Source organism: Periplaneta americana, chromosome 8, assembly GCF_040183065.1.
Source record: "Periplaneta americana isolate PAMFEO1 chromosome 8, P.americana_PAMFEO1_priV1, whole genome shotgun sequence".
NCBI classification, from domain to species: Eukaryota; Metazoa; Arthropoda; class Insecta; order Blattodea; family Blattidae; genus Periplaneta; species Periplaneta americana.
In genome coordinates this window covers 132,602,501-132,616,633 of record NC_091124.1, presented here as the reverse complement: position 1 = coordinate 132,616,633, position 14,133 = coordinate 132,602,501, and the positions used below count along the sequence as shown (strand labels likewise).

The following is a 14,133-nucleotide window of genomic DNA, read 5'->3' as shown; positions in this document are numbered from 1 at the left end:
TAGTGTTAGGTGTAATAGATCTACTATTGATCAGATTTTTTTTATTCGACAGATATTGGAGAAAAAAAATGGCAGTATAAAGGTACAGTACATCAGTTATTCATAGATTTCAAAAAGGCATATGACTCAGTTAAGTGGGAAGTTTTATATGATATTCTTATTGAATTTGGTATTCCCAAGAAACTAGTTTAATTAAAATGTGTCTCAGTGAAATGTACAGCAGAGTCCTTATAGATCAGTCTCTGTCAGATGCTTTCCCATTCACTGTGGGCTAAAGCAAGGAGATGCACTATCACCTTTACTTTTTAACTTTGCTCTAGAGTATCCCATTAAGAAAGTCCAGGATAACAGAGAGTGTTTGGAATTGAATGGGTTACATCAGCTGCTTGTTTATGCAGATAACGTGAATATGTTAGGAGAAAATCCACAAACTATTAGGAAAATGGGAATTTTACTTGAAGCAAGTAAATCCCAAAAAGACAAAGTATATGATTATGTTTCGTGATCAGAATATGTACGGAAAGGAAATATAAAAATTGAAAATGTATCCTTTGAAGAGGTGGAAAAATTCAAAATATCTTGGAGCAACAGTAAGAAACATAAATTACATTCGGGAGGAAATTAAACAAGGAATAAATAAGGAAAATTCATATTATTATTTGGTTGAGAAGCTTTTGTCATCCAGTCTGCTCTCAAAAAACCTGAAAGTTGGAATTTATAAAACAGTTATATTACCAGCATTAAAATATATGGATCATATGAGGAGACAAAGAGAAAGGCAGAAAATAGGAAAGATTGGAGGAAGCTGATTTTGCAGTGAAAGACCTGCCCTTGCGCAGAACACTAAATGAATGAATGTATTACTAGTTGTTCAGTATGATTGTGAAACTTGGACTCTCACTTTGAGAGAGGAACAGAGGTTAAGGGTGTTTGAGAATAAGGTGCTTAGAAAATATTTGGGGCTAAGAGGGATGAAGTTACAGGAGAATGGAGAAAGTTACACAACACAGAACTGCACGCATTATATTCTTCACGTGACATAATTAGGAACATTAAATCCAAACGTTTATGATGGGCAGGGCATGTAGCACATATTGGCGAATCCAGAAATGCAAAAAAAAAAAATGTTAGTTGGGACGCCAGAGGGGAAAAGACCTTTGGGGAGGCCAAGGCGTAGATGGCAGGATAATATTAAAATGAATTTGAGGGAAGTGGAATATGATTGTAGAGACTGGATTAAACTTGCTCAGAATAGGGACCGATGGCAGGCTTATGTGAGGACGGCAATGAATATTTGGGTTCTTTAAAAGCCTTACGTAAGAAGTAAGTTACAATTATTATTTCTAATACATAAAATTCATGAAAATTATTAAACAGTAGTATGTAAGGCAAGCTGAACTTTTAAATGTCACATGCTTAACGAAAAAAAAAATACTGTGACACACGCACGCACACATGCACGCACACACACACACACACACACACACACACACAAACACTTTTTTTATTTATTCTAAAGATAATGGAAATTATTTCTAAACAGCACTTACTTTCAATATAAGTCGACTTGCATATTTTTGTGGCAGTTGTACTGTAGATGACATCAGCAAAGCCGTTCCTATTTCCGTAGAGATGAACAGAATATCTTCAGGCACACTCTGAAGTTTTAATAAGTCCATGATCTGCCGAACTACCATTATTGGATCAGAGACAAAGACTGCATTTTTGTAGTTTACAGCTTGAAGGATGAGCTTAAGTACCAAGTATGATGGTTCATGATTGCATATGCCATCCTTCTCCCACGTGGATATGAATATTCCAATGGTTTTCTAGCAAGGAGGCAATACGAAGTTTGTTAATGAAACAAATACAGGATGTTTAAAAAATACGGGGCATAATTTCAGGTATGTATTTCCCACATGTAGACAATCAAAATAGTTCATTACAACATGTGTCCGGAAATGCTTTATTTCCGAGTTATGGCCTTCACAACATTGAAATTCACCGGAACGTTTTTCTTCCCGCAGGTCGTTGTCATTACAGAAGATGTTCAAAATGTCCACCTCCTGCTTGAATACAGACCTCACATCGATGTCTCATTGACCTGCGAACACGATCCCAGTATTGTGTATGTCCTCAGAACATGCCACAATTCGATTCCGAAGGGATTCCAAATCAGGCACTGGAGACGAATAAACCAATGATTTTAAATGGCCCCACAAGTAGAAATCGAGAGGGTTCAGATCAGGTGAGCGTGGAGGCCAAGCAATTGGGCCACCTCTACCTATCCATCAATCAGGAAACCTTCGATCCAAGTACCGGCGAGCCATACGACTGAAGCGTGCAGGGGCGCCATCATGCAAGAAGTGAATGTGTTGACGATTGATCAGTGGAGTGTCTTCTAAAACATGAGGTATGGTGTTTTCCAGGAAGTTTGTGTATGCCTGCCCCGTAAGTCTGTTTACAAGTACATGGGGTCCAACTAATCGATCACCAATGATACCGGCCCACATGTTGAGGGAGAACCGCACCTGGTGATGAGATGAAACAGTTGCACGTGGGTTTCATACGCCCATACATGCTGATTGTGGAAATTTGTTATGCCATCTCGTGTGAACTGTGCTTCATCTGTAAATAATACTAAGGCAGGAAAGTTCGGATTTACACCACACTGCTGCAAGAAACACTGACAGAACCTAACTCGTGCAGGGTAATCTGCTGGTGACAGGGCCTGTACACATTGCAAATGATAAGGATACTATTCAACAGTCTCCAGACAGTCGTATGAGGAACACTGACTTGCAACGCTACCCTTCGTGTGCTGATAGGAGGAGTCATGTTCACAGCCTCCAGAATCTCCTCCTGTACTTCTGGAGTTGTAGAGCTTGGTCATCCCCTTCCCAAACCAGGAGAGTTAAATTTTCCATACTCGCACAGACGGTAATGGAGACGTACAAATGTCTTCCGATCTGGACATTGTCGCTGTGGGTACCTCTCCTGGTACAAACGACGAGCCAGCGCAGCATTGCCGTCCGCCTTACCGTACATGAAGTGTATCTCTGCCAGCTCTCGATTTTAATACATGTTGCACAGTCTAACGCCTACACAACACTGTATGTAACCTTCGCCTCGGAATGAACTGTCAGAGTGCCCTCTTAATGTCTCCTTTGATAGCAACGACCTGCGGAAAGAAAAACGCTCCAGTGAATTTCAATGTTGTGAAGGCCATAACTCGAAAATAAAGCATTTCCAGACAATGCTGTTGTAATGATCTATTTTGATTGTCTACATGTGGGAAATACATACCTGAAATTATGCCCCGTATTTTTTAAACACCCTGTATAATTAAAATCTTAAACATAGTATTAAATCCTTAACATAAAATATGTCTAGAACATTATTTATAAAATAGCACAAATGAAACAAAAATAGAGCTCTTCACATCTTAAAGGTATGTATACAATTTAACTATGCTAATGATACGGTCACTGATACTGGGAACAAATCCTGATTGGGACAAGTTGCCTGATTGAAGTTTTTTTCCGGGGTTTTCCCTCAACCCATTAAGAGTAAATGTTGGGTAACTTTCGGCACTGGACCCTGGGTTCATTTCACCATCATTCTCACCTTCAACTTAATCCATCCTGCCTTCTTCCATATTCATAAATAGAGGGCGGATGTAGATGAAATGTAATTATTTTCTTTTTAACTTTTAAATGATCCCCTTTAATACAGTAAATGATATAACAAAATACTGTATGAAATTTTTATGTTGTTTTTTTTTTCTTTGCCATTTCTGTGCAATATATCCTTTTTTTTTTTTTCTTTTTTTGGGGGTCATTAAAATGATTTTCTCCAATTCTTATTATTTTTTAATAGGATATCTTAAAATTCCGTTTTTATTTTTCAGCAACTTTTTATACAAATTATAGGTGCTTTATATTGTTTAATATTTAACTTTGCTAAAAAAATGTACCTTCAGTCGGTGATCATAGTGGTCTGATAAGCTGACAAAGAATGTGACGAGGATAGATTTTACCTGGAAATACAGAGTTCACTGTACCTTACTGTTAATGATCAGGTATCAGCCCGCAAACATGAAAAAAATCAGCCCAATTTGTTTAAAATTTCCTTTATGTAAAGAGTAAGGATCATGGTGATGGGGAAGATAGTGGGGGGGGGGGGGGGGGTGTTTAAAAATTTCAACTTCTGAACAATACTGATGAACAAAAAATAAAATAAATTATTACTTTAGAACGATCTTAAAACCGCAGTGTGTCATTTTTTGCAGTGAGCTAAAATATAACAATGATTTCAATAATTATTTCCTTCCAAATATAAACTGTATTGCATAACTACATGTACAACATATTATTACCTAACACACACTATGTAGTACATTCATTTTTATACTACTTAAATTTTTTGCAGGTCATTTTCAATTGATAACATACAAATTAACATATAGGCCCTATATTTTTTTAAATTGTTCATTCTTATTCTGTTTGTGAATTTATGTTAGTTGAGATTTATTTTTAATAGAAGAAAAACAAAAACAAGAGAGTAATTTTGATTTATTTTAAAAACTATCAGTACTATCCACTCTTGTGTTTATCATACATTCACCTCCTAGTCATAAATGTCATCCTAGCATTCTGGGCTAACAGAATTCAACCTAATGGATGTCCCGACCTCACAACAGGATTCTTCATCATAATCAGCCACAAAGTAAGCAGAGGCACACATGGCTACATGCTTATATGTGCTGCATTAGTTAAAAAAAATCGTTATGAATAATGTACTTGTAGAAAAGAAAAGACAGTGGTTAAGTCCATATGTAAAACAGCAGGAAAGTCATGGAGAGTTTCGTACTTTGTTGAGACATCTGACTGGTACACAACAAGAACTGTATTATTTTTGAATGAGAGAAGAACAATTTGATTACAATTATGTCATTCCATTTCTTCACTTTAATGGTCACATTATTATAATTTTTATTATCAGTGCCATAAAGAACTGAATGATTCCTCACAAGTTACATGCTGACACAGAGATACTAGGAAAACATACAGTATTGTGGCGGTAGGAGAACCAGATGCAGGTCTGCTTCCAGCAGTGACAGAAATCCACCTGACTCTGATCAACTATAACAGTCTCGTAAGGTCCAGTCAGTAGGCACATGATCTATTTAAAACAGTGCATAGTGGGACAGATGGCAAATCTAGCTGGAAAAAAATTTAAATTCAAGTCTAATATTTTGACAATTTCAGAGATCAGCGCTCTTAAGCAATACCTATGGCATCTCACAGTGTGTTTGATACCTCTGGGAAAGTCTTGTTTATGTTTAGTCAAGCTCCAGAAGTTAAGCATAATGGAAGAGAGCTGTGTCGGACATCATAAAGTCACTGATAGAGCAAAATAGTAAGTGATTGTAAATTGTTTGTTTGTGATTAGAAGGTATACTTGTGAAATGGAAACTGAACCTGGAGGTGTATACTGTATTTCACATGTATAAGTAATGAAAAATATATCGCGATGAAGCCTTTTATTTATGTCACATTCATAGGCATTAATATTGTTACAATTTTTAAATTAATGTTTGTCTAAGCATTTAAATATGAATGGCAGCAGTGGGCACAGTAATTTTTAGGACACCATATTAAGGATATATTGAAAATTTAGGTTTTAAGTTAGTTCGTGTCACTAAGTGCTAATGGAGTGTACTTTTAATTTTTTTAGTGTCCCTGCAGAGCCAGTCTCTGAGACAACTTGAACTCTTTGAAGTGTTAACTATTAGCATCGAGACCAATTATTCATTATCTTTTGTTACTAAAAAACTTAATCTGGAGAACGTTGTCAAGGTGAAAGAAATCTCATTTTACAACTGTAGGGAATTTCGTTCGCGAATTTCGTAAGCTCTGGAGAATTTCGTAAGCTGTGGAAAAAAAATCTAAAAGATAATAAAGATATTTTTGTGAAAAAGTACGGCAAAGAAAAATGGCTACACTAGAATATCAATTTTCTATCTGAAGTTTGGGTATTGTTAACAGGTAGAATACCGACATCTATAGTAAGGAGACCCCATAAACTTTTCGCAGAATTGAGCAAAAAATGTAGGAAATATGTTGTGAAAAATTTAGTTTCCTCACACACCGAAGATAAGTTCATTTCTGCAGAACAGCATTCCTTATGATCTTCGGGAAGGCATGATGCTACTTAATGTCAAAGAGATGGCTGTCACAATTCCCCAAAGGGCAACGGAAGTAAAGAAAGCATACCAATCATTCATTCCCATAAAGGGGTAGTTTCCCTTATCCAAACGTAATCAGCCTTCGTACACAAAATAAGTATCTGTAACTAATATAGAAAGTTTTATGGAAAACTGTTAGATTGGAAAGAAGTTATTATTTATGTACTGATTCACCCCTATGAAGGGGTAGTTTCCCTTATCCAAACATAACCAGACTTCGTACTGAAAACATGTATGGTACTTGTAACCAATACACTACATTTTGTGAAAATCTGTTAGATAAGATAGGAGAGACATTCTTTTTGTGTAGATTCATCCCTTATAAAGAAGTAGTTTTCTTTTCCAAACATAATCAAACTTCGTACACAAACAAGTATAGTACTTGTAACTAATACATTATATTTCGTGAAAATCTATTAGATAGGAGAGACATTATTTTTGTACAGGTTGACTCCTGTAAAGAGGTAGTTTTCCTTATCCAAGTGTAACCAGACTTTGTACAAAAACAATTATGGTTCTTGTAATTAATATATATTTTGTGAAAATCTGCTAATAGGAGACGAATAGGAGACTCTAAAGGGGTAGTTTTTCATTCCAAACATAACCAGACTTCATATACAAAACAATTGAAGGGTTCAGAGCCATAGTGGGCCAAGCATCATATATTTAAAACAGAGAAAACAAGGGTTAAAATTAAGTGATTAAGGTGAGTTGGGGTAAGTGTATTTCTGGGGCAAGTGCAACTTCAGTCCATATCCATGTAGTTCATTTGAGATTCGTCCTGCCATCTCGAGGAGTGTTAGGAAAGTTTGTACTGTATTCATGTAATATGAGATGACTCAAGTGAAGTCCACTGGAAATCAGTTATTGACGTTACTTCCGGGAGTAGTGATTTGAACTAACAGTCGAGGTTGATAACAGTCCAGTAATCCATGTTACATCGCGAATATCTTTAGATGGAAATTATTTGTGTTTCGAGAGTTTACATTTAAATATGTGATCTTTACATAAATATTTTTTGATTTACAAATATTACATAATTAATAATGATACATGAAGGGGTTGGTCTTGCCCCAGTATACTACTCACATGGGGCAAGTGCGTTTTGAGATGTGCACTTAACCCATCTCCTTAAATAATTCAAGCTTGTAATTCTTTCTATAATATGAGCTCTCTTTCAGATATAAAGTTTTTATTCGTTCGTTTGCAACATAATGGTGCGTGTTAATATTAGAAAGACAAGCAGAGGGTTAGAATATTCAAAGGACGACTTGGACTTAGCTGTTAAGGAGGTTACAATTGGTAGATGTGGCATTAAATCAGCAAGCAAGCGTTTCAAAATACCACGAAGCACTTTGATTGGATGAATGATTCGGTGTAAAGAAGAAATGCGGGAAAAAATAAAATGGAAAAAGGAAGGCAGAAAGAAAATGGAAAAGGAAACCTACAAAGAAAGTTGTTTATGATACGTCTGAGAGTGATAACTGTTCTCCTCCCCTAAGTTCAAGTGATGAGGAATATCTATCTCAAGTTATAAAGGAAGAGATTCATGATTTAGAGGATGCTAAATGGGGAAGAAATGCATCAGAATGAAGGTTAGGAGATTGGATATTAGTAAACCTTTGTACAAAGAAAACTTCAAAATACTTCGTGGGTCAAATCACATCACTTAGTGACATAGAAAACCCTACAGTGAAGATTGTGAGAAAAGTTTCTGAAAGTTCGCACACCACAGTGTTCAGGTATCCTGATAATGAAGACATAAGCGATATTGCAGGAGACGAAATAGTGCCGATTCTTCCTAAGCCATCCGTAGACCACAGGAGTAAACTGCTATTTCCTGTTTCTTTCACTCAATACAACATTCAGTGAAGACAATAGCTGAACTGATCTTCCTACCCATAGCCTAAAACAACTTTTACAAACCTAACAAGAGTAAATTGATTTGTATTTAACATGTTATTTCAAAGTTCACTTACTTATTTAAAATTCAATGGGAAACTAACTGTATATGGTTGATGATTGTTTAGAGTCAGTATTATTATTATTATTATTATTATTATTATTATTATTATTAATATTATTACTGCATTTACATTATTTGTATGGAGGTTTCAGTTCTAATGCTGCATAAATTTTCATTTCTAACTCTGATTAAAACTGTAAGTTTCAAGTTACCCAACACTGTATAATGTATTAATAAACATATGGTCGCTGTTTGTTAACTTCTGTTAATGGTTTTTTCATACCACTGTAATCTTACTCCCAGAACACTGTTCATTGCCGAAACAGATAACTTATCAGAAAGAATTAATTAAATAAAATTTGAAACTTGCATTTGTAGCCCAAAGAACAGAGAATACGCACTTGCCTCTTGATTATATTCTATCAATTACCATGGAAATTTACAGCCTTGAGATGCTCTTGCCCCATGACAGGACAACTGCATACCCTCAACATTATAATGGTATTTAGTTTCATAAAACATGCTTCAACGATTTACGCAACTGGCAAGATTAAAATACACAGAATTAACCACTTAAGATATCAATAAAATCTTATTTTAAAATTACAAAGGGCTCAGGTGTTACTATGCACCAAAGTTAAACTTTCCTATTTAGGGATGCATTTATCCCAACTTATCTTACCATAATTTAATGAAACATATAGCAAGTAATATAAAGTATGCACATTAAAACTAAATGATATGTCAATCTTCATTAAACTATGGTATTTACTTAATTTTAACCCTTGCTTTCTCAGATTTTAATAAATGTCGCTTGGCTCGCTACGGCTCTGAACCCTTCAATTATGGTCTTTGTAACTAAAATACTATATTTGCTAGAAAGGAGATACATTATTATTTTTGTATAGATTCATCCCCTGTAAAGAGATAGTTTGTTTCATCGAAACACATTGAGACTTTGTACATAAAACGAGTATGGTACTTGAACTAACATACAAAGTTTGGTGAAAATCTATTATATAGGAGAGAAATTATTAATTTATTCCAGCTAGTTTACACAGACGTCCCACAGTGTAGTGGTGCTGGATTTTCCTTCTTGCCTGAAGTCAGATCCAGTCCATATTCTGTGGTGCCTCACCTTAAGGGGGGATCACTGTACTTATTTTTAAAATATCATAATAGAGTTCCATATTAATTTATAAATATATTTATGACCCATAAATAATTCAATACTTAAAAAAAAAGTAAAAAGAATTTGTTTTGACAAACCAAGTCAAAACATTGTAAAGATCCTGACTCAAAGTGTTAAATATTTCGAAATTGTAAGAGGTAACTGAATAATTATTTACAATACCTATTGTAAATGTTCTTCTTTATTTATTATGCAGTCAATAAATAAATTATAAGTAATGTGTTTAAAATTTCTGCAGTCCATTCTACTTACAAATGCTGATGTCCAAAACAGTCCACTTTCCTTAGGTTGAATAAACTTCACTATTGCTGTTACCACGTAAGTCAGCACTTCAAATAAGAGACTGTTTGACACAGATTCATTTTCTAGCAACTCAAAGGCTAGAGGTAACATGGTATTAGCACAGCTATGGAATTGTCCAGATACTCCATGCATAACTTCAAATAAAAGGCGACCGCAGCCCTCAATGCCCTAGAAAGAAACAGAAATTCAATTATTTTAGACACAGCCCTGCTACTGTATTTATATGATTGCGAATCTTTAAGACCAAGAGAAGTTAATTAGAATTTCATGCACAAAATGTGTATGTAGCTGGCTGCAATGTACAAAATAGGTAATACACAACTCTGATATAGTATGAATTGTCATAGTCACGTTCATCTAGTACCAGGTCATCAAAGCCCAAAACTGGATCAACAATGCATAAGGTCCATATAGAAGTGGCAGGTGGACGGAGGGAAATTCTAGTTCTCCCTCAAAGCCTATATATTCTGATCCTTATCTTTGCAAATCTCCATAGGCATTTTTCCCTATAGGTACCATTCACTTCCTAATTCACTGTAATTTCACTTCTCAAGTGACAGCTTTATGGGCAGGATTATTTACAAAAACTACTGATGCAGAAGTATATCTGTTTACACCGACATGACAACACCTGAACAAACAACATACATAACATCGCCCATGATCCATTGTCCCTAGCAGCATAGGAAGGAGGGAAATGAAGTTATTTTGATGAGTACAGTGCTGGTGAAGGAAGTTGAGAGAGAGACAAAATATGGTGGAGGGATCCTTCAGTTCAGTTGCCAACTCTGACTAGTCCTTTTACAAGTACTGTTGTCATAAGCTATCTTGAACCCTACCATCCCTTAAGTCTATCTTTTGAACTGCTCGATGCAGCATATACTAATCAACATAATGTCATGGCATGGATGCCCATCATCCAGGTAATGAAACTCTTTTCAGAAAACATGGTCGTCCTTTCATTACATATCTCTTTACTGTAAAGAAACTTGGTTCTGCCATTGACAGTACGAAATTAGGTAATTATCTTCTCACGACACTTGGTTTTGAGAGAACATGACTTCGTAGCAGGTCTTAAATTAACCTGTAGAGAGTAAGCATTTAAATATAGTCTTCTCTCGTCCGGGCTTGGAACTGACAATGGTGGAGTTACTATAGCTATTTCTATAATTACTTAACCCAGCATTTCTCAAACTATGGTTTGTGGACCACCTGTGGTCCTCGAGGTCTTCAAAAAAGACAGAAGAAAAAATAAAATTCAAACGAATTGCTTATCACACTATAGCTGAAAAGAGTTTGGAAATGACACATGGCAATCGCCTTTCACTTTTTCTCTAAGTACTGATATTTAATGAAATTTATTACCCTACTTGTCTATTGACTTCCCTCTCAACAACAGAAGAGAGATTTAAAGCACTATGAACGTGGTGTTCTCGTCATCTTTTTCCTGCACAACTGGCACGTGTAACCCAGCCAGGGACCACCCGAATTCATAACAGAGGACCGAAGTACCGAACCTTTTTATGTATTTATGACTTTCTTAATAGTTTTGCCGACACCCAGTCTGCACATTGAAATGGTCACGTACTGTACGTCGTACACCAATAATACAACTCTGAGGTCACAAGTTGAAACTTATTTTCCAAGTAAATATGATGAATTTTCACGGGTTCGTGATCCCTTTCTTTGCGATATTGAAAATAAACTTTCATTGAGTGAAAGAGAGCAGTTAATTGAATTCTCGAATGATACCGCACTTAAAATGAAATTCGAAGAGAAAGGTATGATTAATTTCTGGACCTCATCACAAGTGAGAAGAGAATATAGTGATGTACAATGGTGCTTTAGAGATTATAATTCAGTTTGCTTCTACGTATCTGTGTGAGAAAGGGTTTTCATTACTAACTCTAATAAAAACAAAGTACCGAAATCGACTTGATGTATGTGACGATCTCCGACTTTAGCTTACCAGCATACATCCAAGTATGCAAGAATCAGCAGACTCCTCCATCTCATTAATGCGAGTACCAACATTTATTTATTTATTTTAGTTAATTAGTTAAAGATTATCCAAACTCTAATACCTTGAAATATAAAAAAAAGAAAATGAATTTTCTTCTATTAACATTAACTTAATTAGTTAATACTAACATAAAAATTAATTTAATTAAATTAATTTTAATGAATTAATTCTATTTTAAAATATAAGTATACTGGCATTAAAATATCCTACAAAAATTATAAATTTTCTTTTGAAGGGAACAAGAGTAAGGTGGTCCATGGAACTGTTCTGACTTACATAAATGGTCGCCACTTTGAAAAAGTTTGAGAAACACTGACTTAACCTATTACATGCATATCCTCATAACAATATTTTACACATTTCAATTTATATTAATTTACAATTAGGCACAATCCATACTGTTATCATAATTGTTACTCTCGCATTGAGGTCGAAGTTGTAAGAAGGTAAATGAAGGATTCTTTGGCCATGTGCTTCGAAAAGCTTGTCTACCTGATATTCCTTTTGCCTTGGGTTGATGGAGGCTCAATAAATCTCAAAGGGAAAGTCCTGCTCGTAATGGCATTACAATCCATTCCTCTACCCCTCTACTTTGCAATGAAGCAACCACGTCTATCCTAACAGCATACTTGGTGAGTAGTTTGTTTAATTGTTTGCAATAGTATTTGACGTTGTCCATTACACTTACAAAACTTGATTCTGAATCCATTTTTCAAAATTATTTGAATTTATCTGCCCATGTTGATGAGCCAACTCTATAAACTAACTGGGCTCCTGATAGAAACTCATTTTCTAACCCCACATATACAACAATGAGTCCCTTCGATGCATTTCCTCACACTGTTATACCAGCCAGCATTATAAAACATAATACTGCTGTAAATCCATGCTTAATCCATGTAAAATGTAGTTTTGTTCTCCTGCTTAAACTGTTTCATAGCAACTATGTATCTTGTACGTCAATCCATAATGTCCACCATTTCAATGAGAAACTTTCTCTTGCTCTGGCATTTCTTCTATACAAACACCATTGTTTTTAACAGATGACAGAGTGAAAAATAAATCCACTACCACCCAATTTTCTGTTCCAAAACCAGATTTATCCTCCTAACTGTTGGTACCACTTTCTTAACCAGATAGAATTCTTCTATCGTAAGCCAAATGACAAATTTATTGAACTCATCCAATTCAACTTTACTGAGTGCCCTAATTCTTGAATGAAACAGTTTGTTTCGCAGAACTATAACAAAAAATAACTTACAGCAATAACTAATTATGTCATACAAATCTGGCATTTAAGTATAGCTCCCTGTAAAGCTGACTTGAATAATTTCTTGGGAAAAACTGTTCTAGGGCTGGGTATTGAATCCGAGACCTTCAGCTGAGTAGGACAACGCTCTACTGACTGAGAACTATGCCAGACCCCGTCTAAATTATTCCTCTTATATTCACATACTTCAAGTGGGTTGACAGAACATCAGAGCCCAGCATTGAGTGCACAGTTTCTGTGTGACTTTAATTTGTGGTTTTCTGTTAACGAACAGTGGATCATGTATTATACAATTTGTATAACAGATGTCACAAAAATTAAGTTCCAAATATGTCCTAAAGAATTAAACAAAATCTGGAAAATGTATTACAATTAAAATTTTAAAAAGATTAAGTATTCTTCGAAATTGCTCATATTTCGCTGAAAATGTATTGCGGAAATATCTATTTATAGCATTTAATTCACAATAATGACACTGACTTCAAATTATGACGAAATGTATAGCAAAATGAAAAAAGAAGCAAAAAGCACAATTCTTATTTTTATTGATTTCACCAGAAGTGCTGTATTTTCATGCCTCTAATAGGTATATATACATTTGTAACTTGTTACTACAGAATTATAAACCATCAGTTATTCAAACTTTTTTATGACTATCTCCAAGTGCAGTAAAATAATGCATTAAAATCATGAATAATGTATCCAGACTCAGTACATCCACTGTTAGATTTAAAGATGATTATTAGGGAGTGGATGTTGATGAAATGTCATTTTTCTTTTAACTTTTAAACTATGCCTTTCAATGCAGTCATTCATTTTATTATACTACAAAAATATATATATGAAATTTTTATGTTGCATTTTTTTTTTGTCCTATAAATTATTTCTGCACTTTCGGGGTCATTAAAAGTAATGTTCTCCAATTGTTATTAATTTTATAGTACTTTTTTTAAATCTCATTTTATTTTCCAGCAATTTTATATACAAATTATAACTGGTGCTTTTCAATGATTAATATTTTACTTTGCTAAAAAAAGCTGACGTTCAGTCTGTGGTTACAATGATCTGATAAGCTGACAAATAGTGGAAGAGAATTTTACCTGGAAATACAGAGTCACTGCAGTGCAGT

The 14,133-nt window shown here is 34.8% G+C and overlaps 1 protein-coding gene across 7 annotated transcripts in view; it reads right to left on the bottom strand.

The window, feature by feature from the left end:
* The window catches only part of LOC138705059 (small subunit processome component 20 homolog), a 297,829-nt gene that overhangs the window by 235,081 nt on the left and 48,615 nt on the right, over positions 1–14,133 (bottom strand). For all 7 annotated transcript variants that reach the window (XM_069833649.1, XM_069833650.1, XM_069833644.1 and 4 more), the window contains 2 exons: positions 9,661–9,879; positions 1,551–1,829 (listed from right to left, as the gene is read on the bottom strand). In XM_069833649.1, coding sequence (XP_069689750.1) covers positions 1,551–1,829; positions 9,661–9,879 — 498 coding nt within the window. The remainder of the gene's footprint in view (positions 1–1,550; positions 1,830–9,660; positions 9,880–14,133) is intronic.